Raw genomic sequence first — 27,077 nt, 5'->3', positions numbered from 1 at the left:
TGGGCTGTACTGCCACTCCCCCATGGTGCCCCCCCCCCTATATCTAGCTAGAAGAATCTCTGCTGTAGTGCCTCTCGTGGTGTCCTTAGTACACTTCAGACACGCACATTGCAGCCCTTACAGCCAATAAAGCATCCTGAGGATGCTTCAGGTATTGCTGTAATTCCTGGCGATGATGTCTCTGGCCGCTCCACATGAGATCATGATGTCATGTGCTCATGGGGTGTGGCCAGCACAAGGTGCCGGGACACCCAGTTACCGTGCTGGTAACGCGTTTCTTAACTTGTGACTGAGTGGGTGTATGCAGCCAGCTTTAGTACGACTCTGTACTGTGCCATATAATATTGTAGTTACATATAAAATGACTTGGATTTCCCATTGCACACAACTTCTGTCAGTATTTGTATTGGTGGCTTCTTACACTTGGAAAGGGAGATGAGTGAAATGTGCATGTGCAGTACAGTAAAGACTAGGAGAAGAAAATAGAACATGCCCGCTGAGATACGTCTGATTTTAGAATACATGTATATTCTGCGACTACACAAGTTGAAGTTAATGAGAGGATGACAGTAATTGCCATATATTGGATTTAACATTGCAGATATTTAAGATGTGTAACTCAAAATACATAATTTTGTATACAGTAAATCACTGCCCCGGTGTGTAACATTGTACATACTGCAATACTGACACAGGGGGATTATTTACTAATATGCAGGTTTTCAGAAGTGGAGATGTTGCTCATAGCAACCAATCAATCAGATTCTAGCTATTATCTTCTAGAAGGTGCTAGAATCTGATTGGTTGCTATTGGCAACATCTCCACTTCTGAAAACCTGCACCTTAGTAAATATTTCCCACAATGTAAGAGAATATACAGTGTAAGAGTGAGTATGAAGACAGAGCTTGAGTAGTGCAGCACTGTGCACACTGATAAAATATTTAACAGGGTTCAACATAAGTGCAAAACAGCTACACACCAACGTTATTGGGATAATCATGTAAGTGTGGAATACCTTCTATTTTCTATAAATATATACAATCCATATTTCTGTGTAATTTGGGATGATTGTGTTCTTATGGGTGAGGTTTGTCAGAAGCCACTCAAAAACAGACAGTTTGGCTACGACTGTAATGGATATTTCTGATTTGGATTTAGTTACAAATTATATACATATTGAAACAAATGATGTTTGCATAATACAAACCAGAGTTTTAACATGCAATTTTTATATAGAATAAATTAACTAAGGTTCTGTTCTGATAGGGGCGGTTTCATTGAACTTCACTTAATTATTTAACAGCTGAGTCTGCTCTGCACCCTGCTGAATTTGTTTTTATTTTTAATGGTTTGCAGTTCCAATTAAGCAAAATTGCTATGGTTTTTACAGAAATTAATTATCTGACAAATTTTATTCATAAACTTGCCATGTGATGTGCGACCCAGCGACATGTCGATGCGATTTAATGATAAATTGCATCTGCTGTGCACACTGCACAATCCAGTGTACGATGTCGCAATGTATTGTTACATGATGCATGTAACTGCACCTGGATCAGCTGTGGATTTATCCGATTGGATGCGCAGGACAACCAATGGGACGATTCAGTGAATGATAGCTGGATATGATGCATCGGTGGTACACACAATATGATGTGTACAATCTATCAATCCAGTCCTCCACGGAACAATATATTGTATGATATATCTTATAGTGTGTACCCAGCTTTAAAGACAACAACATACGCGAATATTGTATTGGTATCCCTAGATGGATGCTATTTGTTTTTTATTCTAATGACACTACAGAATTTCTAGTGAATGGTATTATGGGGAAAGTGTGGCGTTATGGGAGAGAAGCAGTATCAGCGCACATTATTTGCACTGATACCGCTTCTCCCCCATGTATTACTGTGGTGGAGTGGGCTCAGGCCATATTGGCGCTGCTATCTAAAAGATAGCATGCCAATATGAGGGGCAATGTATGATTCGGACAGCTGCAGGTGGCGATGCCCATAAGCTACATCAGGGACAGAGCTGTCCCTGGCTGTGGTTGGTGCCGGCTCTGGACGGCGCATGCGCAGAGGAGACGGCCGGCCAGCTGATGCGCTGTGTGCTCAGCAGCCCTCTGATAAAACATTAAACAGTACTCAGCGTCAGTCTATAACAGCTGTGTACATACATGGTTCTTAAAATGCCCCCCATAAGCTTACCAAAAAGCAGGGAAGCAGTGGCTAAGGCATAATTACTACACGCTACAGCTTTAGATACATTTTTGTGGTCACCCCGATTCATGACTCAGGCAAGCAGCCTGCAAGGCTTGCTCTAAAAGTATATCATCTCATGGAAAGTGCAATTGTGGTGAAACACAACAGACTGAAGATTTGTCTTGGTTTTTCATATGCAATACATTTAAAGGAGAAATTGGAAAAGTACGGAGAAAAATGAAGTGTAAAGTAACAGTTTAAATCATGTTTATTCCATTGTTACATTTTTAGGCAGTACCATGAAAAGGAAAGACAAGGGAGTAGACATATGATTGAAATCATAAGCTCATTGGATTTACAGTAGCTTATTTGGTAAATTATTGTCAAGTACAGTGGAAGCTATCCTGATTTATAACAGGACCATCCACTGGCGGCTAGCCACTGCTTTGGTTTGGAACCCACCATCCCTGACAAGATCCATAGACTCAGCTGTATGACATCATTTTTCCAATAGTATTCGGCCAACAAGTACATTGTTGTGACATGTATGTGTAGTCTTCATCATATAAATACTGATTTAACAAAGGGAACTTTTTCAGGATATCTACAACAATAACTATAGTACATAACTTAATTTGTATGACTAAACGGATAGAAGATATGATAAAGGATAATTTTAGAAAAGGCTATTTTGCTAAAGACCAGTAAATGTTTTGAGTAAAGATTCGGCTCATGATGAGTAATAAGAACAATATATATATATATATATATATATATATATATATATATATACAAAACAAATACTCTCCCTCTGCGCTTTTACACAACAAGATAAATGGGAAATAAATTAGGCTGCCCAAGGTCCGCTAAGTCCCTTGTTAGGAGGGCCTAAAAATAGAAATATATAGCAATAGAGGAATAGGCGCCCTTGGGTTATACTTCCTCCCAATAGTAAAATAGGATTCAACAGAAATCTCTAAACATATATACATATATAATTGCTCAATATGTTAGAGCATAAAAATCACATTAACATGTTCCATATAAAATTTATTAAAACATAAAAACATAAGCAATGGTACAGAGAGTTAAGTATCCATCCTTGACAAATGACACCAAACAATTATACAGAGGACAAGTAGAATAATTTTTACAGACTCCTCCTTCTCCTTATAGCAAGTTCGGAGATTGATGTTATAAATAGAAAAACCCAACGCGTTTCATCTTGCTCAAAGACTTCATCAGGGGTACATCTCAAATGCTTGATAAATACTGACAGTGTGTCAATGAAATAGCAAATAGGCGTTCAGTATACTTGAATACCACCCACACATCAGTGGGATATATATAGGTGAAAATTAGATTAGGCCTTGTGGTTCAAATGCTTGAATGACAAGTTCGAATCACTGCTGAACTGCTGGAGGGTCACACACCTATATGAACCTTTGTTAGACCTGTGTATTCGAACTTGTCATTCAAGCATTTGAACCACAAGGCCTAATCTAATTTTCACCTATATATCCCACTGATGTGTGGGTGGTATTCAAGTATCCTGAACGCCTATTTGCTATTTTATTGACACACTATCAGTATTTATCAATCATTTGAGATGTACCCCTGATGAAGTCTTTGAGCAAGACGAAATGCGTTGGGTTTTTCTTTTTATAACATCAAACTCTGAACTTGTGTTATGCACACCAGTGCCAGCAGGAATGTACTGGTGTCTGAATGGTGAGGGATGCGAAACAAATGAACTCACAGACAGACTGGGGAATATGACATTACATACACAGAAGGTGATAGGGTAACAAAATAAACACAAAGTGAACAGAGAAGCCCAAAGGCTAAGAAACTGGGTGTGTCCCTAGTATTAGGAATGCTCAGATGGAAAGAAGCAAGATGTAGTGATTTAATACGTAGAGAACCCGAAATGCTGTTGCTAAGGGCAACAGCAAAACCCTAAAGGGTTACCAACGGGTGTGGCAGTAAACTCCTTGGTCAGAGATGGAATAATAGACACAAGGAGAGTCTCCACAATCCTAGTCCTCACTTGCAGTGCACTGGTTCAGCTTACTGCCACTAAACTGACACCTGAACACCTTGCACAGTGAGAAAGGATTTTGGCAGGCAAGTCTGAGAATACAGCCGCAAACTTGCTAGGTTCACAGAGTAGCAAAAGAACCCCAGCAGGTTAAACGACTGACTCCAGTCTTACTGCTAGGTCTGGATTGGCAGAGTGTAATACCAAATCCCAAGGCCTATTTGCAGTAAGCAACAAACAAATACAAAGTTTACACAGTACTAGCTAGCTTTCAGGAACTGACTAACCAACAAAGATTCAGCAGCATCTGCCTAACCTGAGAAGAGGGTTTATATAGCAGGTGCTGTCCACGCCCCACTCAGACCTCACAGACTGTGAGCACAAAAACCAGCACCGGATCCCCTGCCGTGCACAGAGCCTGTAACCACTGCACAGCAAAAGACCCGAACCGGAGTATCAGCTACGCTCAGGTTACTCCGCTAGCACTTGTCTCCCAGTTGCCATGACAACGTGGCATCACAGAGCAGGAGACCCTAACAGTACCCCCCCCCTCTGACGAGGGGTCAAAGAACCCCTACCACCGGGTTTATCGGGGAACTGCGAGAAGAAAGAGCGTAACAGTCTGGGGGCATGAAGATCACAACTGCGCACCCACGACCGCTCCTCCGGGCCATACCCCTTCCAGTGCACCAAAAATGACAGCCGACCCCGAACCATCTTGGAGTCAAGAATCCTTTCAACAACAAACTCCCTCTGGCCACGTATCAGAAGAGGGGAAGGTCTTCCACTGGAAGAAGGATTACTAATCGCCCGTTTTAAAAGGGAACAATGAAATGTTTTATTGATACCCAAAGAAAGGGGTAGATCTAACTGAAATGCCACCGGATTGATAACCCTAGTGATCTTATAAGGACCGATGAACCGGGGGCCTAACTTATGAGATGGCTGTCTCAACTTCAAATTCTTGGTAGACAACCAGACGAAGTCTCCTAATTTGAAGCTGCAGGGTCTTTTCCGCTTATCAAAAACCCTTTTGGTCACTAATGACACAGACACAAGAGCTTTCTTCACTTTCCTCCAAATACCTCTAAGGACCAAAACCACAGAGGAACCACCAGGCGTGGAGTCCAGGGGGTCAAAAGAATTGGCCTTAGGATGATGCCCATACACACAAAGGAAGGGAGAGATCCCTGTAGCAGAGTGAGCCGCGTTGTTATAGGCAAACTCCACCATGGACAGATGAGCAACCCAGTCAGTCTGACACTAGGAGACATAACACCTGAGGAACTGCTCCAAGGACTGGTTCACCCTTTCAGTCTGCCCATTAGACTGCGGATGGTAGCCTGACGACAAGCTGACAGAAATCTGGAGATCCGAACAAAATGCCCTCCAGAATTTGGCCACAAACTGGGATCCGCGGTCAGAGACCACATCAAGTGGCAACCCGTGGAGGCGCACAACATGCAGCATAAATAATTCAGACAGGCGTCTGGCCGATGGCAGCCCAACCAATGGAACGAAGTGCGCCATCTTCGAAAACCAATCAACGACAACCCAGATGGCTGTCATCCCCGAGGATTTGGGCAAGTCCACCACAAAATCCATTGAAATGTGGGTCCATGGCTTAGATGGAATAGAGAGTGGATGTAATGGGCCAACAGGAACCCCTCTAGGAGTCTTATTTCGGGCACAGATGTCAAATGCCCGAACCCACTGATCCACATCCCTAGCCACCGAGGGCCACCACACCGCCCTAGATTGCAACTCCCGAGTTCTGGCAATACCCGGGTGACCTGCCGACTTCTTGGCATGGAATTCCAGGAACACTCGCTGTCTTAACCTAGGAGGCACAAACAAAAGACCTACCGGAAGGTCTGGAGGAGCCTGCTCCTGTGCTCTAAGGACTAATGACAAGAGGTCCTGGGTAATGCCCACTTTAATACATGATGGGGACACAATGGGCAATGGCTCATCGGTGGTCTCCTGGATTGGAGCAAAACTCCGCGAGAGCGCATCAGCCTTGATGTTTTTTGACCCAGGGCGATATGTTATCAAAAAATTAAAGCGAGCAAAAAACAAAGCCCATCGTGCCTGCCTGGCATTGAGGCGCTTCGCTGACTCTAAATATGCCAAATTCTTATGGTCGGTGAGAATTGAGACCACAAACTTAGCCCCCTCAAGCCAGTGTCCCCACTCCTCGAGTGCATCCTTAATAGCCAACAATTCCCGGTTACCCACGTCATAATTCATCTCGGCAGGCAAAAATTTACGGGAAAAGTAAGCACAGGGATGAAGGCGATTATCAGACACCCCCATCTGAGAGAGCACTGCCCCAATACCCATCTCAGAGGCATCCACCTCCACCACAAAAGGAGGCTCTGGATCTGGGTGTCGCAGCACCTTGGCCGAGACAAATGCCCTTTTGAGACGGGCAAAAGCCGCTTTGGCCTCACAAGACCAGTGAGCAACATCTGCCCCTTTCTTATGAGTGCCACCAAGGGCGCCACTATAGACGAAAATCCAGCGATAAATTGTCTATAAAAATTTGCAAAGCCCAGAAAACGCTGAAGCGCCTTCAAACTAGTGGGCTGCACCCAATCCAGGACTGCCTGTACCTTGGAACCCTCCATTTGGAAACCTTCTGGGGAGATAATATATCCTAGAAATGCGATTTGCTGAACTTCAAATTCGAACTTCTCCAGCTTCGCCCCAAGCCGGTGGTCTGTGAGTTTCTGGAGGACTAAGCGTACATGCTTCCGATGTTCCTCCAGGGAATGGGAGAAGATTAGGATGTCATCTAAGTATACAACTAAGAATCTATCCAAATATTCCCTGAGCACATCGTTCATGAAGTCCTGGAAGACTGCCGGGGCATTACAGAGCCCAAAAGGCATCACCAAATATTCATAATGCCCTGAGTGGGTATTAAAGGCAGTCTTCCATTCATCCCCCTCTCTTACTCGGATTAGATTGTACGCACCGCGTAGGTCAATCTTAGAAAAAATGGTGGCAGTACGAAGCTGGTCAAACAAGACCGAAATGAGAGGCAGTGGGTATAATTTTTTAATCGTGATACGGTTCAATTCCCTGAAGTCGATGCAAGGTCGCAACGAACCGTCCTTTTTACCCACGAAGAAGAACCCCGACCCAACTGGAGACTGTGAAGGTCTGATAAATCCCTTAGCCAAGTTCTCCTAAATGTACTCTGCCATAGCCTGAGTCTCAGGACGTGACAGGGAGTACAACCTGCTCTTGGGAAGCTTAGCATTCGGCAACAAATCAATGGCACAGTCATAGGGGCGATGGGGAGGCAGTACCTCTGCAACTCTTTTGGAGAACACGTCCGCAAAATCTGCATAACATCCTGGCAATCCTGGCAAACTTAGCTGCGAAAGCCTGACTGGAAGGCTCAAGCAACTCCTGAAACAATCAGTACCCCAACTAAGAATCTCCCCAGAGACCCAGTCAAATTGAGGATTGTGGGCCCTTAACCAGGGTAACCCCAACACCAATGGGGCAAAAGTACAGACAGTCACATAAAAGGACAATTTTTCAGAGTGTGTGGCTCCAATAAACAAAGAAATCTGGCTAGTGCAAGAGGTAATTTTACCCTGGGATAATGGTTCCCCGTTTAACCCACAAATCTCAATTTCCGATGCCAAGGGTACTAAGGGAACAGAGTGTTTCAGGGCAAATTGGCGGTCCATAAAAACCCCGTGGGCCCCACTGTCCACAAAGGCCTCAGTCTTGACAGTTTGACCGAGGATCTTCAAGGTCACCGGAATGATAAAAGTCTTCTTGGGAAATTCTGACTTCTGGCCTGACAGGATATTTCCCATCACCCTCAGGCCCTGAAGTTTTCCGGCTTTTCTGGGCATGATACTACCACATGACCTTTATTCCCACAGTACAAACATAACCCCTGCTGTCTCCTCCGCGTCTTCTCACGCGAGGAGAGGCGGGTAGCCCCAATCTGCATAGGCTCCTCGGAAAATTCCTCAGAGTCTGAGGTTCCCTTGGGAAAGAAGGAAACCTCGGTCTCCCTTTCAAGCCTGCGCTCTCTCAGCCGTCTATCCACCCGAATGGATAACTGCATGAGCTGATCCAAGCTATCAGGCAAGGGATATTGTACCAGTTGGTCTTTTAACTGGTTAGAAAGACCTCTTCGGTACTGGTGTCTCAGGGCTGGGTCATTCCACTGGGTATCATGGGCCAACCTCCGAAACTCCGTACAATAAACCTCAACTGGCCTTCGCCCTTGCTTAAGGATCGAAATCTGAGCCTCGGCTGAGGCCGTCTTGTCAGGGTCATCATACAACATGCCCAGTGCCGTAAAAAAAGCATCAACACTTTTAAGTGACGGACAGTCAGGCTGCAACCCATATGCCCAGACCTGTGGGTCTCCTTGTAGGAAGGAAATCACTATGCCCACCCGCTGAATCTCCGACCCAGAAGACAGAGGCCTAAGCTGGAAATATAGCTTGCAGCTCTCCTTGAAACAAATGAACTGCGAGCGATCTCCAGAAAAACGATCCGGGAGATTTACTTTCGGCTCCTTAACCCCTGAAGGTACTGCTGCTGCGGGAGCTCCGCCAGCGGCCTGCGAGGTGTGCATTTTAATGGACAAATCATTAAATTGTCGAGACAGGACCTGCACCTGATCGACCACCTGTTGCAAAGTATTTTGAGGGGTATGCTCCATATTCCCACAAAATTTCAACAGGAGTATTAGGCTGCTGAATATGTTATGCACACCAGTGCCAGCAGGAATGTACTGGTGTCTGAACGGTGAGGGATGCGAAACAAATGAACTCACAGACAGACTGGGGAATATGACATTACATACACAGAAGGTGATAGGGTAACAAAATAAACACAAAGTGAACAGAGAAGCCCAAAGGCTAAGAAACTGGGTGTCTCCCTAGTATTAGGAATGCTCAGATGGAAAGAAGCAAGATGTAGTGATTTAATACGTAGAGAACCCGAAATGCTGTTGCTAAGGGCAACAGCAAAACCCTAAAGGGTTACCAACGGGTGTGGCAGTAAACTCCTTGGTCAGAGATGGAATAATAGACACAAGGAGAGTCTCCACAATCCTAGTCCTCACTTGCAGTGCACTGTTTCAGCTTACTGCCACTAAACTGACACCTGAACACCTTGCACAGTGAGAAAGGATTTTGGCAGGCAAGTCTGAGAATACAGCCGCAAACTTGCTAGGTTCACAGAGTAGCAAAAGAACCCCAGCAGGTTAAACGACTGACTCCAGTCTTACTGCTAGGTCTGGATTGGCAGAGTGTAATACCAAATCCCAAGGCCTATTTGCAGTAAGCAACAAACAAATACAAAGTTTACACAGTACTAGCTAGCTTTCAGGAACTGACTAACCAACAAAGATTCAGCAGCATCTGCCTAACCTGAGAAGAGGGTTTATATAGCAGGTGCTGTCCACGCCCCACTCAGACCTCACAGACTGTGAGCACAAAAACCAGCACCGGATCCCCTGCCGTGCACAGAGCCTGTAACCACTGCACAGCAAAAGACCCGAACCGGAGTATCAGCTACGCTCAGGTTACTCCGCTAGCACTTGTCTCCCGGTTGCCATGACGACGTGGCAGCACAGAGCAGGAGACCCTAACAACTTGCTATAAGGAGAAGGAGGAGTCTGTAAAAATTATTCTACTTGTCCTCTGTATAATTGGTGTCATTTTCAAGGATGGATACTTAACTCTCTGTACCATTGCTTATGTTTTTATGTTTTAATACATTTTATATGGAACATGTTAATGTGATTTTTATGCTCTAAAATATTGAGCAATTATATATGTATATATGTTTAGAGATTTCTGTTGAATCCTATTTTACTATTGGGAGGAAGTACAACCCAAGGGTGCCTATTCCTCTATTGCTATATATATATATATATATATATATATATATATATATATATATACCTACCCAGGGACATGCGACTACATATATTTACACACAATATATGAGTCAAAGGATTCATTTGGGCATCATACACAGGTGCAGCAGTATACAGTATACTGCTGGAAATTTTGTGAGTTTTGATCAGAGCTGTGCGGACAAGGTAGGCAGTTGAGGCAGACTGCTGAGTTTTGACTATAAAAATTATCAATATAAGGCAAAGAAGACAGTTCTAATATATTCTTTGCATTTTACATATACTTTATATAGTCTTAAATTTATATAGTCTGGCTTATACGTTAGTATTAGTATGACAGGAAAGGCTCTGCCTCACCTGCCACTGATTATATATACTATATTCTGTATATTCTTGACCATTTCTCAAGCCTAGCTAGGTCATCAATCATTTGTTTTACCCCTCCCGGTGTGTCTTCCCTGTTGCATATCTTTATATCATCTGCAAAAAGGCATACTTTCCCTTCAATACCATTTGCAATGTCACCAACAAAGATATTAAAGAGAACTGGACTAAGTACAGATCCCTGGGATACTCCACTGGTAACATTTCCCGCCATAGATTGCACTCCATTTACTACAACTGTCTGTTTCCTATCCTGCAACCAGGTTCTTATCCATTTACCTGTTTTTTAATCCAACCCCACGCTTTCAAGTTTATTTAGCAGTCTGCGATGTGGGACAGTGTCAAATGCCTTACTAAAGTCTAGATATGCTACATCTACAGCTCCCCCTTGATCTATTATTTTCATCACAGAGTCATCATCACTCTCAGCCCATAACTTTACCATCCAGCCTATATCATCGGATGTTAACAGTTTTTTATTTTTATTCATTGGATTGGTACAGGAAATATAGAGGAGGAGCACCCATGGGAATAAGGTGAGCAATAAAGTAACAAATGACTGCTGTGTGTGGGTTTTTTTCTTTGTGCCTAATAAAATGTTTAAAAATTGTGGTGTGTGTATTTTATTTTCAGCATTTTTGAAAATTGCACTACAGGCCCCAGCAGGCCCTGGATCTTAGGGTATGCTGGTCCTTGCTGTTCTGCAAGTCCCAGCAGGAAAAACAAATCTACAGACGCAATGCACAGTACAGGAAAGCACATTTTGTGTTTTTACGAGCTGGATATACATCAGCCCCTCACAGGTGACAGCAGTATCAGAACAGATGGATAATTTTTTAGACCATTACTCTACAATGTCTAAAAACCTGTATTTTCAGCATTCCAATTATGTAGAATGGTTTTCCATAGAGAGCGCATTTAGGTAAATCACCATTGTTGTCTGTATGTATGAGGATTTACTTCAGTCAGAATAAATGTATACCAGCCAGTTGAGTGCCCAGTTGTATTCAATGGACAATAAAAGATGTCTTCATCATCCTGGAGCCATGATCCTTATTTTCAGTCTGCCACTGCCCTGATACTATGTGGTAGCAATGCAACATGTAACCTTTCTACGGTATCAGCATGAATTACTGGCGGCCGTGAGTCCGGCTGTCAGTATACCGACAGAGGCATCCTAGCCACCGTTATGCCGACAGCAGGACGAGCACTAGAAAGCCCCTTGTGGGCTCGCTGTGCTCGCCACGCTGCAAGCACAGTGGACATCCACAGAGAGAGAATAGCCTGTAGTGCCGGTATTCCGGCGGCGGCATGTCATTGTTAGATGGGATTCCGTCATCAACATTGTGACCGCTGGAATCCCGACTAGCGGTAACAGCTTCCCCTTTCTACTACCGCACCTAATTTTATATGAAACAGAGGGGCAGATGTATTAACCTGGAGAATTTACATCTTGGAGCTGATTGGCTGGTGCGTTTATCACCTTGCACATATCACTGGTTTATCACTTCCTTATGCCTTCTCCAGGTTAATACGTCTGCCCCTCAGTACTATAAATAAGCATAGACAATACTAGTAATTTTATAACTCAGTTATAACTTCCATATGTGAAAGAATTGTGTCTGAGCAGACAAACATAGGCATACTTTGCAATAGAGGGATAGTGCTGGGCTCAGTCCTAATTACTGTCGGAATAATGTGTTGTTATGTGGACCTCTCCACACATGCATACAACGGATAAACGTTTCTTGTAGTCATGAAATAATAAATAACTATAAACCGTATATCTAAATGATAAGATATTACTGTATAGATGTTAAAATATATATTTATTTATTGGTTATAAATAGCTTTAGTGTGCCAGATGGTACAGCAGCATAAAGTCTTTCTCGGTAACTTGTAGCTCAATGAGGGATGCGGCGTCCCACCCCTCTGTTTATTTGTGTCCTTTTTATAGTGCACTTACTAATACGTAGCTTAAATTTAACAAAACACTGATCATGTTTGATGGTGATAAATAATGTCCTTTCACTTTCTTCACGGTGTCTAGAGCATTCAGCTTTTGGCATAAGATTAGATAAGGAGGGCTCTGGATAGGTCCTTGTCCCAGGCCATAGGAACCCGCGGTGCGTCCTGGTGCAGACGCCCTCGGGAACCCGTGAGCCTGAGTATCGGTCCCGTCTTGGGTTGCGGGGAAATCCCGGATAGTGCTCTGCAGAGCTAACCTATCGGATATCCCCCCACCGCGCACGGAGCCTCACCTCTTACCTTCTCCCGCTGTCCGCCGCGCTCTGTCACCGGCTTCTCCGTCACTCGTCTTCTGTTGCTAGGTGATCTCTTCTGCTTCCGGGTTTCCCCGATCACGTGATCGGGACTTGTCTGTGAATCGGACGCTCGCTCTGGTCCTTTTGTTAAGTAGGGGGAATTCTCCTAGCAACAGAAGACGAGTGACGGAGAAGCCGGTGACAGAGCGCGGCGGACAGCGGGAGAAGGTAAGAGGTGAGGCTCCGTGCGCAGTGGGGGGATATCCGATAGGTTAGCTCTGCAGAGCACTATCCGGGATTTCCCCGCAACCCAAGACGGGACCGATACTCCGGCTCACGGGTTCCCGAGGGCGTCTGCACCAGGACGCACCGCGGGTTCCTATGGCCCGGGACAAGGACCTGTCCAGAGCCCTCCTTATCTAATCTTATGCCAAAAGCTGAATGCTCTAGACACCGTGAAGAAAGTGAAAGGACATTATTTATCACCATCAAACACGATCAGTGTTTTGTTCAATTTAAGCTAAGTATTAGTAAGTGCACTATAAAAAGGACACAAATAAACAGAGGGGCGGGACGCCGCATCCCTCATTGAGCTGCATGTGTGGAGAGGTCCACATAACAACACATTATTCCGACAGTAATTAGGACTGAGCGCAGCACTCTCCCTCTATTGCAAAGTAACTTTTCTGGTTGGTCACCTGAAAGTGCAGCTGCTTGTCCGTACAATAGGTCTCAGTGCGCAGTGAACCACAACGAATAAAACATAGGCATACTTTTATGTTATATAGTGGAGTGATAAAAGTGAACAAAAATAAATGTCTGTGAATCCACCCTCAGGAGTTTACCAGAACTTTGGTTATATGCCACCTGAAATGTTTGCAGAAGCACCTGGTTTATCATAATGAGAATTACACAGAAACATTTTGTCCAAGTCAGACCTGAGAACATCTGGCTTTTATATTGAATGGATGACCCATTTCACAGGATCATCCACAGTGTGACTTACTTCTACCAGCCATGTTTTAGCTAGTGTGATTTTATCATTCAACAGCTATAAAGCATTTATAAATAGATGATCAGTACACATTCTTCTACAGGCACATCACTGGCAATACCACACACAGTGTCACTAAATATACTTTACTAACAGCACATGCACTTTCTCGTAACATTTATAGGAACTTTAAATGTATATATACAGACACGTGTAAATTGTGTCTTCATATAAACACACAAAAATATCTGCAGTGATGACTCCAGCATGTTATGTGTGCTGAATGCATACCTAAATAATGAGGCAATACTAGAATTTCTCCTAATACCTCTTTTCCATTATTCTGCTCTTTTTCATGTTTTTTTTTCTTCTGTTGCACTATTCCATGCTACTGTCTGTAAAAATTGTATATTAAATATATACATAATATTTAATTATTTTTGGGAAGAAACTTTATTTACGTACATATCAGTATTACAGATGTGTACTGTTGTACTGTGGCTCATAGGCCCTTTTGGGGGATGTAGTTATGTGACCGGCGGTCAGGAGACCGCCAGTCACAATACCGGCCACTACATCCCGCCCCCTCACAATCCCTAGAGTTGGCATGCCGACTAACAGGGGCTATTCCCACTTATGGGTGTCCACGACGCCTATAGAGTGGGAATAGTACCTGTGGCGAGACCCCCCCCCCCCCTCCCCACTAGGCATCTCAATGCCAGGATACCGCCGTTGATATGTTGACCGATACCAACCACCTTACGGGATGCCTGGTCCAATGTAACTGCATTGCTAGCATACACTGACCAGAGCCATCTTAGCAGCATTGTAGACCCTGGGAAAAGCAATGCACTGGGGCCCAATTGGGAACCAATTAAAAAAAATCATAGCATGCCCCTCCTACGGTCCTGCGCCGCCTCTCCAAATACTTCCATACATGGCTCTTAGTACTCCAATTGGTGGATAGCTGTTATGAACCACAGGTAGTGGTTCATTCCTATTTTATGTTTATAAAGTTGTCTTGCATGCCAGGATTTCCTGTTGCTCTGTTTTAGAATACTCTTGTCTGCTGCCGCTGGTGAGTCTGTGTAATTGCAGCTTGTTCCCTTGTGTTCAGCCTCACCTGGCTGCTAATTGCATCTGGTCAGTTTGGAATCATGCAACAAGGCAGCTGCATGGGATTATTAATTAGGCCTCTCTGTTATATGCTGGCTGTTTGCAATTCACAGATGCTGGTGATATTCCTGGGTTTTCAGTCTGCTTGAGTTCTGAGCTTGGTTCCTGCTAGTTCCTGAGCTTCCTGTGTCGATTCCTGTGTCAGTCCCTGTGTTGATTCCTATGTCTGATCCCGTGTCCTGCCGTGAGGCGTTCCTGTCCTGAGGTCCAGTACCTTTGCCTGTGCAAGTTTCTGGCTTCTTGGTGTCCACCGGTCTGTCGTTTGGGATTCTGCCTGTCCTCCAGTTCTGAGAGTCTGTGTCAGCAGCATTGGGAGTTCCTGTCCGTTTGCCAGTATTCGTACCGGTTCCGTGAGTAGCGGCACGGCCGCGTCCGTTGGCTTAGGCCGCTGTATTCCCTTATTATTTCTGTCACTGGTGTTTTGCAGAGGGTTCTGCTTATGCTGTCACCAACGGGGTTCTCGGAGGCCACTGCCCCAGCAGGGTTCTCGGAGGCCACTGCCCCAGCGGGGTCCCCGGAGGCCACTGCCCCGGGTGGGGTTCAGAAAGTCACTGCCCCGGGTGGGGTTCAGAAAGTCACTGCCCCGGGTGGGGTTCAGAAAGTCACTGCCCCGGGTGGGGTTCAGAAAGTCACTGCCCCGGGTGGGGTTCAGAAAGTCTCAGCCCCGGGTGGGGTTCAGAGAGTCTCAGCCTCGAGTAAGGTCAATAGTGACCAGGTCCTAGCAAAGCACTCCAGTCAGTCAGATGAGAAGGAAACAGATCCTGACTCTGATATCTCAACATCCATAACCTTTGATGGGGACTTAGCCCAATTTCTGGCGCTTTTCAAACACTATTACACTATTATGTTGTCTAGACCATTTCTGGGCATCACTTCAGAAAACCTTAGGCTCTATCTGATTTATTCTTTTAGAGGAGAGCCTTTTGAGTGGGCGACCAGCCTAATGAAAGCTGAAGATCCCATTCTTCAGGATCCCCTAGCATTCAGTGATGCAATTATTAAAAGATATGGTTCCAAAGAAATTGGTTCAGGTTCCTCTAGGTCACCCGTCTTATATGCTGAGAGTCCACCAAATACTGTAAACTCAGCACAAGAGTCTCAGCCCGTTGTTTTGACTGCAGGATGTGCTTTTCTGACTTCTTCTAATAATAGTACTTTACCAGAAAGTTCAGTTCCTAAGGGTAAGAGACCTGTCTCTGATTTGAACGCAGCCTTGCTGGGTGGTACCATCAGTTCAGACAATGTGTGGGGAATTACCTTAGTCAGACCTAAAGAGCTTTGTAAAAAGAAGAAGAAGAAGAAAAAGAAATAATTTTTGACTTTTGCCTTGATAAAAAAAAAAAAGGATTTTTTTTTTCCCCCTTGTCTTGTGTCCAGTGGCCACCATCAAGGGGAGGGCACTGTTACAAGTTGTTGCTACAGCTTGTTTTTGTTTTCTTGTCTGTTAGACCAGTGTGTCAGGTTTTTTTTTTTTGTATCCCTTGTTCTGGATATTCTTAATTTTGGGGTCTTTTGACCCCTCCTCAAGGGGGGGGGGTAATGTTATGAGCCACGGCTGTGGCTCATTCCTGTTTTGCAGTTTTGTTCTGTATTTCATGTTATACTTCTGTTTATGTTCCCCGTGGGTGTCATGGGGTGCTCGGAGCTCACCCTTAAGGAGGGGATACTGTTATGAACCACAGGTAGTGGTTCATTCCTATTTTATGTTTATAAAGTTGTCTTGCATGCCAGGATTTCCTGTTGCTCTGTTTTAGAATACTCTTGTCTGCTGCCGCTGGTGAGTCTGTGTAATTGCAGCTTGTTCCCTTGTGTTCAGCCTCACCTGGCTGCTAATTGCATCTGGTCAGTTTGGAATCATGCAACAAGGCAGCTGCATGGGATTATTAATTAGGCCTCTCTGTTATATGCTGGCTGTTTGCAATTCACAGATGCTGGTGATATTCCTGGGTTTTCAGTCTGCTTGAGTTCTGAGCTTGGTTCCTGCTAGTTCCTGAGCTTCCTGTGTCGATTCCTGTGTCAGTCCCTGTGTTGATTCCTATGTCTGATCCCGTGTCCTGCCGTGAGGCGTTCCTGTCCTGAGGTCCAGTACCTTTGCCTGTGCAAGTTTCTGGCTTCTTGGTGTCCACCGGTCTGTCGTTTGGGATTCTGCCTGTCCTCCAGTTCTGAGAGTCTGTGTCAGCAGCATTGGGAGTTCCTGTCCGTTTGCCAGTATTCGTACCGGTTCCGTGAGTAGCGGCACGGCCGCGTCCGTTGGCTTAGGCCGCTGTATTCCCTTATTATTTCTGTCACTGGTGTTTTGCAGAGGGTTCTGCTTATGCTGTCACCGCCGGTACACAAAAGTATTGTGTCGGCGTGTGGTCAGCATTTCCTTTGTTGTTCTTTTCCTTTGGCGGCAAGCCGCACATACTTTGGTTTTAGGTTTGTTAGTAGCCCCTGGCCTTGTTGTTTAGTCAGAGGGCCCCTTGTTATCACCCTGTCTCGGTTCACTCTTTGTCTCTCATTAAGACCTGAGGGGGCATCGAAGTTGGGCAGACGTAATCCGCCCTTCAAACGCGGCTGCCATGGGCTCAAGCAACCATAGTCTCGCAAGAGTGTACTGACAGCACGGGTGAGACAACGGAGATAGGGCGCCAGGGGCTATTCCCTTTCCATTCCCCTTTCCCAGCATTACGTCCTGGTGCTCTGGACTCGCATCATAACATCTCCCTTGTTCTGAGCACCAGGAACCTAACAATAGCGCCAGTCATCCACCAGTCAGCATACTTACAGTCATTAATTATCTGGCTGCAGGATGGGAGGCAAGTACAGAAAGCTTCCTTGCTGCTCTGATTGTGTGACCATCACCCTCCCCTGCTTGAAGGCTCCGAGAATTGTGGGGCCCTAGGCAGCTGCCCATTGTGCCTATACGTTATGATGGCCCTGACACTGATGGGTTTGTGACATTTGTACATCTTTGTGTGACTGAGGCATAGATTTAGCAAGCCTTGGAAAGTGAAAAATTGCACGATGATAAAGTACCAATCAATCAGCTCCTAACTGCATACCTTCCAGCTGCAGTTGGGAGGCTCATGTCACTTGCTGCTCTGCTTAGTACTGCAGCAGTGAATGGATGTGGTGCACATGTGCACAGCATCTATTCACAGGAGACAGAGCTTACCTGCTGGACATGCCTCCTCAGTGATGAAAACAGCAGTACAAGGGAGTCCCTCTTTGCCTGCTCCGGATGTTGGAAGGTAGCAGATTTTTCAAGCCTTGGAGAGTGATAAATAGCACAGTGATAAAGTAACAACCAACCAGCTCCTAACTGCTATGTCACGGGCTGTTTTTGGAAAATGACAGTTAGGAGCTGATTGGTTGGTACTTTATCACCGTGCAACATTTTCATTCTCTAAGGAATCTGTGTAAAAGGGACTCTGATACAAGAAGCATAGACTTTTCCTCATGCCAAGTTCCATTGTGCATCATTTGCTTTGTATGTGTGTTATATCAATTCCTGTGTGGTTAAAGTCATAGCCCAGGTTCCCTAGTACACTGATTGCAGCTTTTCATTGCATCTGTGTTGCAACTAAGAAACAAAGGGGGTCCTTCCGACCCGATTGCTCGCTGCAGTTTATCGCAGCACAGCGATCGGGGTCGCATCTGCGCATGCGCCGGTGCCGCAGTGCACCGGTGCATGCTGGGTGGCCAAAGGCCATTGTATTGTAGCGATCGCCTCTGCCTGATTGAGAGGCAGGGGCGGTTGCTGGGCGGGAGGGGGCTGGATGGCGGCGTTAAGCTGCCATTTAGCGGGAGCTGTCTGGCCAACGCAAGTGTGGCTGGACTGTTGGGGGGGCGGGCCAAGGTGGCTGTGTGGTGTCACACGCAGCCACTGCGACCCGGGCAGCGAGGAGGTTCTCCCGGCCAGCCGCAGGAGATGCGCTGGCTGGGAGTTACTCCTGAAATGCAAAAGCATCGCCACTGTGCGATGCTTTTGCATTTCTGGGCGGGGGGGGGGCAGCACTGACATACGGGGAGGACTAGCCCTGTGCTGGGCGTCCCCCCCTCATGTCTGAGTGCCTGATCATAGCTGTGCTAAATTTACCACAGCTACGATCAACTCAGAATGAACCTAATCTAAAGAAAAATATGGTACGCTACCCATCTCAGAGCATCTTGAGTCATGTGGCATAAAGATGCTGAGTGTAGGAGAACATATCTCTACAATATCTATTATTACAAAATCCCCAGTGTTTTACAATAAGGCAAATTATGCAAGGGCTCAGGAGGTCTTGATTAAAGGAGCCTAGAAATAAAAAAGTAAAAAATAACAATGTGACAGGCTATTCGTATTGTATAGATGGAGCTACGCTAGTCATGGCTCCGTCTGTACCTGGGTACGTGCCTAATGCCGAGAACGTCTCCATCCGGCCAGACGCGTGCGCCCGTGATGGAGACGCGCCCCATTTACTAGAATAAGAGAGTGTCTCTGTCGCGCGCCTGGACGGAGACTCTCTGAATGGGAGCGTCTCTGTGCACTCCTGGGGTGACTAGGTGGACGTATCAAAATGCAAAAAGAAGTCAGTAGGCTTCCTTTAGTCAACAACGTCCATAGATGGAGTTGCCTACTGGGTAGGTGAAACTTTTGAGCCCTTTATACATATGAGGAATACAGTCAAAACTCAAAAACAGCAGTTTCTACCATTTTTTACAGCATATTAGCCTTAATACTTCCTGCCATATAAGAGAAAAGGATAGGTTTAGGAGGCATGTATTAGGACCCTTTCTACTAAATCATGTAATGTCAGCATAATTTTATGTATCCCGCCAGCCACGTAACAACTAATGAAAAAGGTTAATTAGCTAATTTCAGACAATTCCCACTATTCTCAAAGTAGACTATGGTCTGCCCTCCATGTACCAAGCTCCAAAAGAATAGTTTTGGTAGCTTGGATGGCGTTATCAGATCTTACAAATTCTCCTGCTGTTTCTGCATAAATTTTCTTGCATAGGAGGGATAATTATGTTAAAACAATTAATAAATGCCTAGAAATGAACATATGACAGTGGTTATAATCTCATCATCGTGTGATGGTTTTACAAAACCACCCTCAAAGGTTTTGGTTTGGAATTCAGATTTAAAGTCTGAATCTTGGGTTTTGGATTTCTTGAAAATGGACAAAAACATCTAAAATCATAAAATTTTTGCAATCCAAAACACAAAATTTGGATTTAAAATCTAATTACCAAACCATGGAAAGATATGGATTGGTACATGGCTGGGCTCGGATTTCCAAGGGGAGATCTGGATCTGGTTTTAGTTCAGTTCGGATTTGCAAAATTCAGGTGGGTTTCGGATTTCTAGAGAACTGAACCGCAAATCTCTAATCAAAATCACCTATTTCAATGCGGGATGTGAATACTTTCAGTTTTGTACATTGTATTTATTTTTAATTATCTGGTCTACAGTTTGGCTCAACAATTATCAGATACTTTTTTAAAACTGTGGTTATGACTAAGAAGTGACTATATAGTCTGGGATTACTGTCCTTTCTGACTAATTGCACTTCTCATAAAAATCTGCTTCACTCCTAACCAAGAATACATGTAGCTATTTCTGTGGAAGAACATTCATAATTCTATTTACAAAACACAAATGAAGTAAAGGTGCGTACACACTTAGGAGTATAGTAAACTATATTGCTCATTTTTTCCCCTCATGAATGATATAGTTTGCTATATTGATTTGTAAGCTCCACTGGGGGAGGGACCGATGTGAATGGCCAAATATTCACTGTAAGGCGCTACAGAATATGTGTGCACTATATCAATAACTGGTAATAAATTAAATATTGCCCAGTGTTTATGCAGTTGACGATGAGTGAGGTGCGGCCCCGTGGGCCATTAACGACCCTCGGTCTTGGCCGCACATGCAGCTCAATTTGGACACATTGTCCAAAGCAGCATGCTCTGGCTGGCCGCGGAATGACGTCACCGTGCGATATCGCTAGCGCTATTATGCAGTGTGTATGCCCACCGTCGGGCAGCCCAGCCTGGGAGGGGAAACACTAAACGATGTCACTCACCAAGCACATCGCCTAGTATGTACCCACCTTAATGAATAGGCAGTACTCAAATTTGTACACAGTAATCTTTATCTGCCCAAGTGCTCTTCTCCCCTCAACAGCATGGCATTATAAAATATATGTCAGTTTTATTAACTAGACAATGTATTATTAAACCTATACTTTTTCTGCTCATGATTTTTAAATAGCATACACACTACACTATTAATTCAATGACATATGTTGTCAAAGTACATGAAGATGATAACATACGTAGTTTAGTGCAATACCATCTTCTAGCCTGCCCAGTATCTCAGCATGGAAACAGTGACACCTGCAGGGTAGAACACTCTATAAAATACATTTTACAGATGAGCTGAAGCAGCAATTGCAGTGTACTTTGTAAAGCATGGGAATACGTTTACAGTATATAGATTTCAAAACTGTGGTACGTTCTCTTCAATTAGTCATTTATTGAACACATTCTAAAAACTGACATCATATAATTCTACATTATTACACAATAGAATGCATATGACTAAGCTCTATAATTTTGAGTACAAATAGGAATTTGTAATGTGAGTGAAATAATGGGCCAGTAGATGATTCCATGGATTGTATATCTAAGATATGAGCAAAGAACATACAGGTTAGATTTATAAAAGCGGAGATAGAAGAGATTAGAGAATAAGAAGGGTGATAGAAAAAAGAGAAACAAGAGAGGGAGGGAAAAGACAAGTAGTAGGAAGAAAAGTTAGAAAGCGATAGATAGAGAGAGAGAGAGAGAGAAAGGGGACGATGACGACATACATTCTGTGTAAGATGTCATTCACCTGGGCCTCTTGAACAGCTGTGGAATGATAAGTCTCAGCATTTGCAGATTCTGTTACTGATGGAGTTTGATGCATAATAACAAAATATGTATTTAGTCAGAATGTCGACAAATGATTTTAGGGTTAGGGATCAATTGGGGTTAGGCTGCAATTAAGGTTAGGGATAAGGGTAGATTAGAGTTATGGTTAGGCTCCAATTAGGATTAGGGTTAGGTGTATAATTAGGTTTACTTAACATTCACAATGTTGACATTTTGGCACTGTTGACATTATGCTGTCAACATTCTGAATATCAGTATAATATACCACATCTATTAATCTCATCTACAGGGTGTCCCTAAAGTCTGGACACATAGGCATTGGCAATAATGTATAGACAATAATGCATAAAGCATATTCAAGAAATGAAATGAATGAAATTTTCAACAACATTTTATTTAATTGGAATATTAACAAATTACATCTTTAATATGATTTCCATAATTTGTAATACAAAGGTTGATGCGCTTTGCAAGAGTCACATCAACTTGATGCAATAACTCTGTGTCTAGACTTTAGGGACACCCTGTATATGTAATGATTGGAAGGTGTGGGTAACCTTTTCTGACACCCATTTTTTCTTTATCAACAGGAGGGTGAAAACTTAAACTCCTCTTCGGATACTGGCTCAGAGGACACTTTGTGAAACTTCTCCAGCACTAATTCCTGGCAACTCCTCCATAGGCTTCCAACTGCACATAGAACTCCAGATCATACTTTGCTTTTTATATATCTATTATATATAGCAACAGACGCAAGATGCTTGTCATTCTGGCACTGGTGGCAGAATGGTTGGTTGCACTGATTTGTGAACTTTAAGTCAATTTCGTTTGCTGTTTTCACTTGGGGTTTTCACTGATGGCTTTCAAAAAAGTAGGAAAGTGGAGAGCAGTCAGTGATAAAGGACACCAACAGGTGGCAATGTATTTGACTTGGTAACTTACCTCTTGGAATTAAGGGCACAGGAAAAGTGTAATTCAATTTACTATATAAGAAAACATTGCACTTCTAAGTTGTGTTATCGGATGAAGGAATTAACTATATTACTGGCATGGGTAATAAGAATCACCCCATTAGTCAGATAGTGTAGAGGAGTGATTACTACCAGATGATGCAATCTATATATCTCATTACAATTTACAGGGTCACACTGGTATAATACTAATAAACACGAACACAAGTGTATGGTTACCCACACTCTACCTATAGCTTTACTAAGTATGTGCCTTTATATGTAAGCAATGCTTGCAATAGATGTATGTTTCAGGGGTAAATTGTCTTGTATGAATGGAATTGGTTCCCATCATATTTTTATCTGTAATTCTATTTTAAACTGAGTGTAAGTTTGGTGGGGAAAGTCTTATTGTTCAGGTTACAAAACATGGCTAGCCAAGCTGTTTAGTGTAGAACCTTGTGATGTGATTCTATTGGAAAATGTTTGTTGACTTCCAACTGCAGCTAGTAGGCCTATTAAGAATAATGGGGCAGATGTATTAACCTGGAGAAGGCATAAGGAAGTGATAAACCAGTGATATGTGCAAGGTGATAAACACACCAGCCAATCAGCTCCCATATGTAAATTAACAGTTAGGAGCTGATTGGCTGGTGCATTATCACCTTGCACTTAACACTGCTTTATCACTGGTTTATCACTTCCTTATGCCTTTTCCAGGTTAATACATCTACCCCAATGTTTGGTCATTTAAACATTCCATTATGGTTTAAGCATTAAAACTATTTTAAAAATATCTCCTTGCTACAGAGTTTGTAGAGCTACCAGAAAAGACAAGTAAGCAAATTTACCAATCCTCCTGTTTTGCTGACTTTCATTCATTGTGCATGTCTCTGGCAAGTAATAATGGCACACAGGTAAATGCACCCAAACATACATCTACAATCAGGGTAAATGTGATGACCAGCAATTTGTAAAATTACAGATTTTTAGCAATATTTGCAGAGGGATTTAAAGTGGCTATGTATTAACAGACAAACTAAGTAAATTTTGTCATTAAAATTGAAGTTTTAAAACCTGTAGCCGAAATCTGCGATTTTGACAAATCGCCACTCATTACAAAATGTATATTCTTAAATGGCCGAACTGTTAACCCTATATTCACCAATAAATGTGTTCCGTGCTTCTTAGCAAATCTAAACAATTACCTCTAAATGGTAGACTAGTTAGAAGAACCATCAGCCAGCTCAATAAAATCTAATCGCACAGCCTCCATAACTTCAGCATGGTTTGTGTAGTTAAAACACTAGTGTTTGGGCTGAGTCTAGGTAGAAACCCAGCAGTCTGGGAATGTATGAGGGCCTATAAGCTTTTAGCTTGTAAGTGCATACCTGCTAAACTGTCAGGAAATGCGTTAGTGTTGCTGACCCTCATACAGTGAAGTAGTTTTGACTGACATTATAAGATAGACATTAACAAAGAATACAGAACAGACTATAATATAAACATTGGAAGTAGAAGAGAGTAAAAAAGACTGTACAAGTTATAGACAAATCATAACTGTAATTAGATAAAATTGTTGTCAGACAGTAATTGAACTACACGTCACAGAAAACACCACCAGTGAAGAGATTCTGGAGACTTACTGTTCAACAGCTGTTAGAAAGGTCCAGGTAAATGACATCTTACACAAACTCTCTCTCTCCCTCTCCCCCTCTTCCCTCTCCTTCAATCAGTGCCTTCTCTATGAACATCTGGTTGCACCTTTGTTGCAGGCAATACTCTGCACACATTACAAGACATTCTTATCCCCCTCAAATCATTGCCAGGCCAAAGGGATTCAAAGCCAAATCTGAAGCATCGTTCCCAATTAATGAAAGCAAGGAGAGTAAGGTCACATGATGTAAGGTAATATTAACTGCAGTAGAGAAATATACCTTTGTAAAGTGATTTTCTTTGAAGTCCTATTAATTTGGGCTCTTGGCTGCAACATAACAAACAATGATACAATGATAAGAAGCATTAGTTTAGCTTATACAATACTAACTAGATAATTATAGTGCTGTTCAACAACACTGGCTGTAGTACATACTATAGGCCTGATTCTGAGCACAAGTAAGTTTGAATGCAGCCACATTGTAGCAAACAACTCATGCATCATAGGGAATATACACATCTTTACATATCTCCCGGTGATTCAGTCAGATGCATCACAGATGTTTAAGTTTGGGAAATTTACATTTCTGGGTGGAATGGGTGTACGTATGGAATAGAACTGTCTTGTGGGCTTGTGGCCAGAGTTACACCATATTCTGTGTCATGTGTATGCCAGGGGACACCTATTTTAGTTGTATCACATTGCAGGTGTTACAAAGGGGCACCACAATGTTTAATGCTTGGGGGGGCAAAGATATTTAATTTTGGCACCCCTAATTTGCTGAATGTCGCCCCCTCAGGGGCAACTGGACTTACCCGCCACATTGCCTACCTAACAGAGATAGATATGAGGGTGGGGGGTAGCTGTGAGGTGGGTGAGAGAAAGTATGAAGGGGGAGCTGAGGGAGAAAAGGAGATGAACATAGGAAGTACACAGTAAGTGCTGGGTGCAGGGGGGTGGAGGGCCCTGGAGGCAGACAGAGAAGGGCTGTGGAGAGGGAAGAGGTGGAGCATCTGGAAAGGGGATTATCTCCATCCCACGCTGCTCTCAGCCAGAGGTGTCACCGGGTGTGGTGACACCCAGTTTGCACCTTTAATATCCCAGCACACCGGGGGGGCGTGCTCACGGCAAAAGGGGGAGTGGCTGCAAAAAAGGGGTCTGGCCACATGGGATCGCCGCTCCGGGGGTGTGCCCAGCATCTCTGGAGATGCTGGGCTGTACTGGGCTGCCCCTGGAGACTGTCTCCCAGCGCTGTACGCTCCACTTCTATGACAGGACCGGGTGCTGTAGCAGACTTTCCCACTTCAGCTGTCACTGCGGAGGAGCCCACAGTTTGGTGTCACCCTTTCCAGGCATCACACCCGAGTGTGGGCCGCACCCCTGTACCCGCCTTGTGACGCCACTGCTCCCAGTGACCCAGTACGTTGACTGTCGCCTCTCAAATATGTGGGGGGTGGAGTCGCCCCATTGCCTCCCCTGTTCTGACACCTAGCATGAGGTGCAAGAACCGATGAATCCATTTGTATTGGATGTGGCTGCATTCGGACCTGCATGCGTCTCAGAATCAGGACCTATATGCCAATCTGTATGTGGAAAACCCCAGACACTGTTTCCTAAAAATTTGAGGTAATAACAGGAAATGATCACTAGAACTTTGTGCAATATCTAATCAGCATATTCATAGCCAAGGAACATATATAAGTGGTTTTAAAATATTATGTTTTATGTAACTCATATTTTGCATTGTAAAGGTAGATTGTAAGAATCCAGGATTGTCTGAGTAATACTGTGATTCAGAATATATTTCAAGTGAGAATGTTATCATAGAAGTCCCATAAAACAGTAATAGTGATTTTAAAAGCTGCTGTATATTTATATGTAAATGCATTGCAGTGCATCATCGATCTGAATGTACACACCTGCACTGATGGTGCAGTCTCACCAGCGAAGGGTTAATTTTGTCTGGTTTCCATTCTTCCATGCATTAGATTTCCCAGATAATGTGAATAAGGAATCCTGGTAACATAAAGGCAGCTTCCACCTATGCACATCTGTTCTCTGTCTTTTTGTAATTTTTTTTTACATTCAGTATACACCTTTTTTTTTTATAAAGAAAAAAAATATATGTATTTTTAATTATGCACTTATATGTAAACAATATACTGTATATATATGCTAAATAAACTAGTGTTTTTGTATCAATCCCTAATTATCTAAGTATGACTAAAATAGCTTAGGTTTACTATGTTTTCAGTTTATAAAGTATTAAGACAGCCTTACGGAGCTCACAGTATAAATCAAACATAATGGGCCAAATGTAATAGAGTGAGAGTTTCAGAAAGTGAGAGATTTGGTAAGATTTTGCAGTTTTTTTTAAAGTGGCGATCACTTACACTGCAAAACCAGGTTGATCTTGCTGTGTAAATGATTGCCACTTTAAAAAAAAGTGCAAAACCTTACCAAATCTCTCACTTTCTGAAACTCTCACTCTAATACATTTGGCCTCACATCTCCACCCATCTGGTCTGCGCATGCACACTTGCAACAGTGCGTGTGTGTGACCCTGCTATGCAAACAGATTGT

General features: G+C 43.6%; 1 protein-coding gene across 1 annotated transcript in view; it reads left to right on the top strand.

Annotated features, from left to right (window-relative positions):
• Positions 1-26,696, top strand: part of CXCL12 (C-X-C motif chemokine ligand 12) — a 100,974-nt gene extending 74,278 nt beyond the window's left edge. Inside the window, exon 4 of the mRNA XM_063958607.1 lies at positions 22,478-26,696. Within this exon, the coding sequence (XP_063814677.1) occupies positions 22,478-22,493 (16 nt within the window). The 3' untranslated portion in view covers positions 22,494-26,696. The remainder of the gene's footprint in view (positions 1-22,477) is intronic.
• Positions 26,697-27,077: the final 381 nt, after the last annotated feature.

The sequence above is a fragment of the Pseudophryne corroboree genome, chromosome 3 (assembly GCF_028390025.1).
Source record: "Pseudophryne corroboree isolate aPseCor3 chromosome 3, aPseCor3.hap2, whole genome shotgun sequence".
NCBI classification, from domain to species: Eukaryota; Metazoa; Chordata; class Amphibia; order Anura; family Myobatrachidae; genus Pseudophryne; species Pseudophryne corroboree.
The sequence above is the reverse complement of the archived record's forward strand: the minus strand, read 5'-3'. Positions and strand labels throughout refer to the sequence as shown.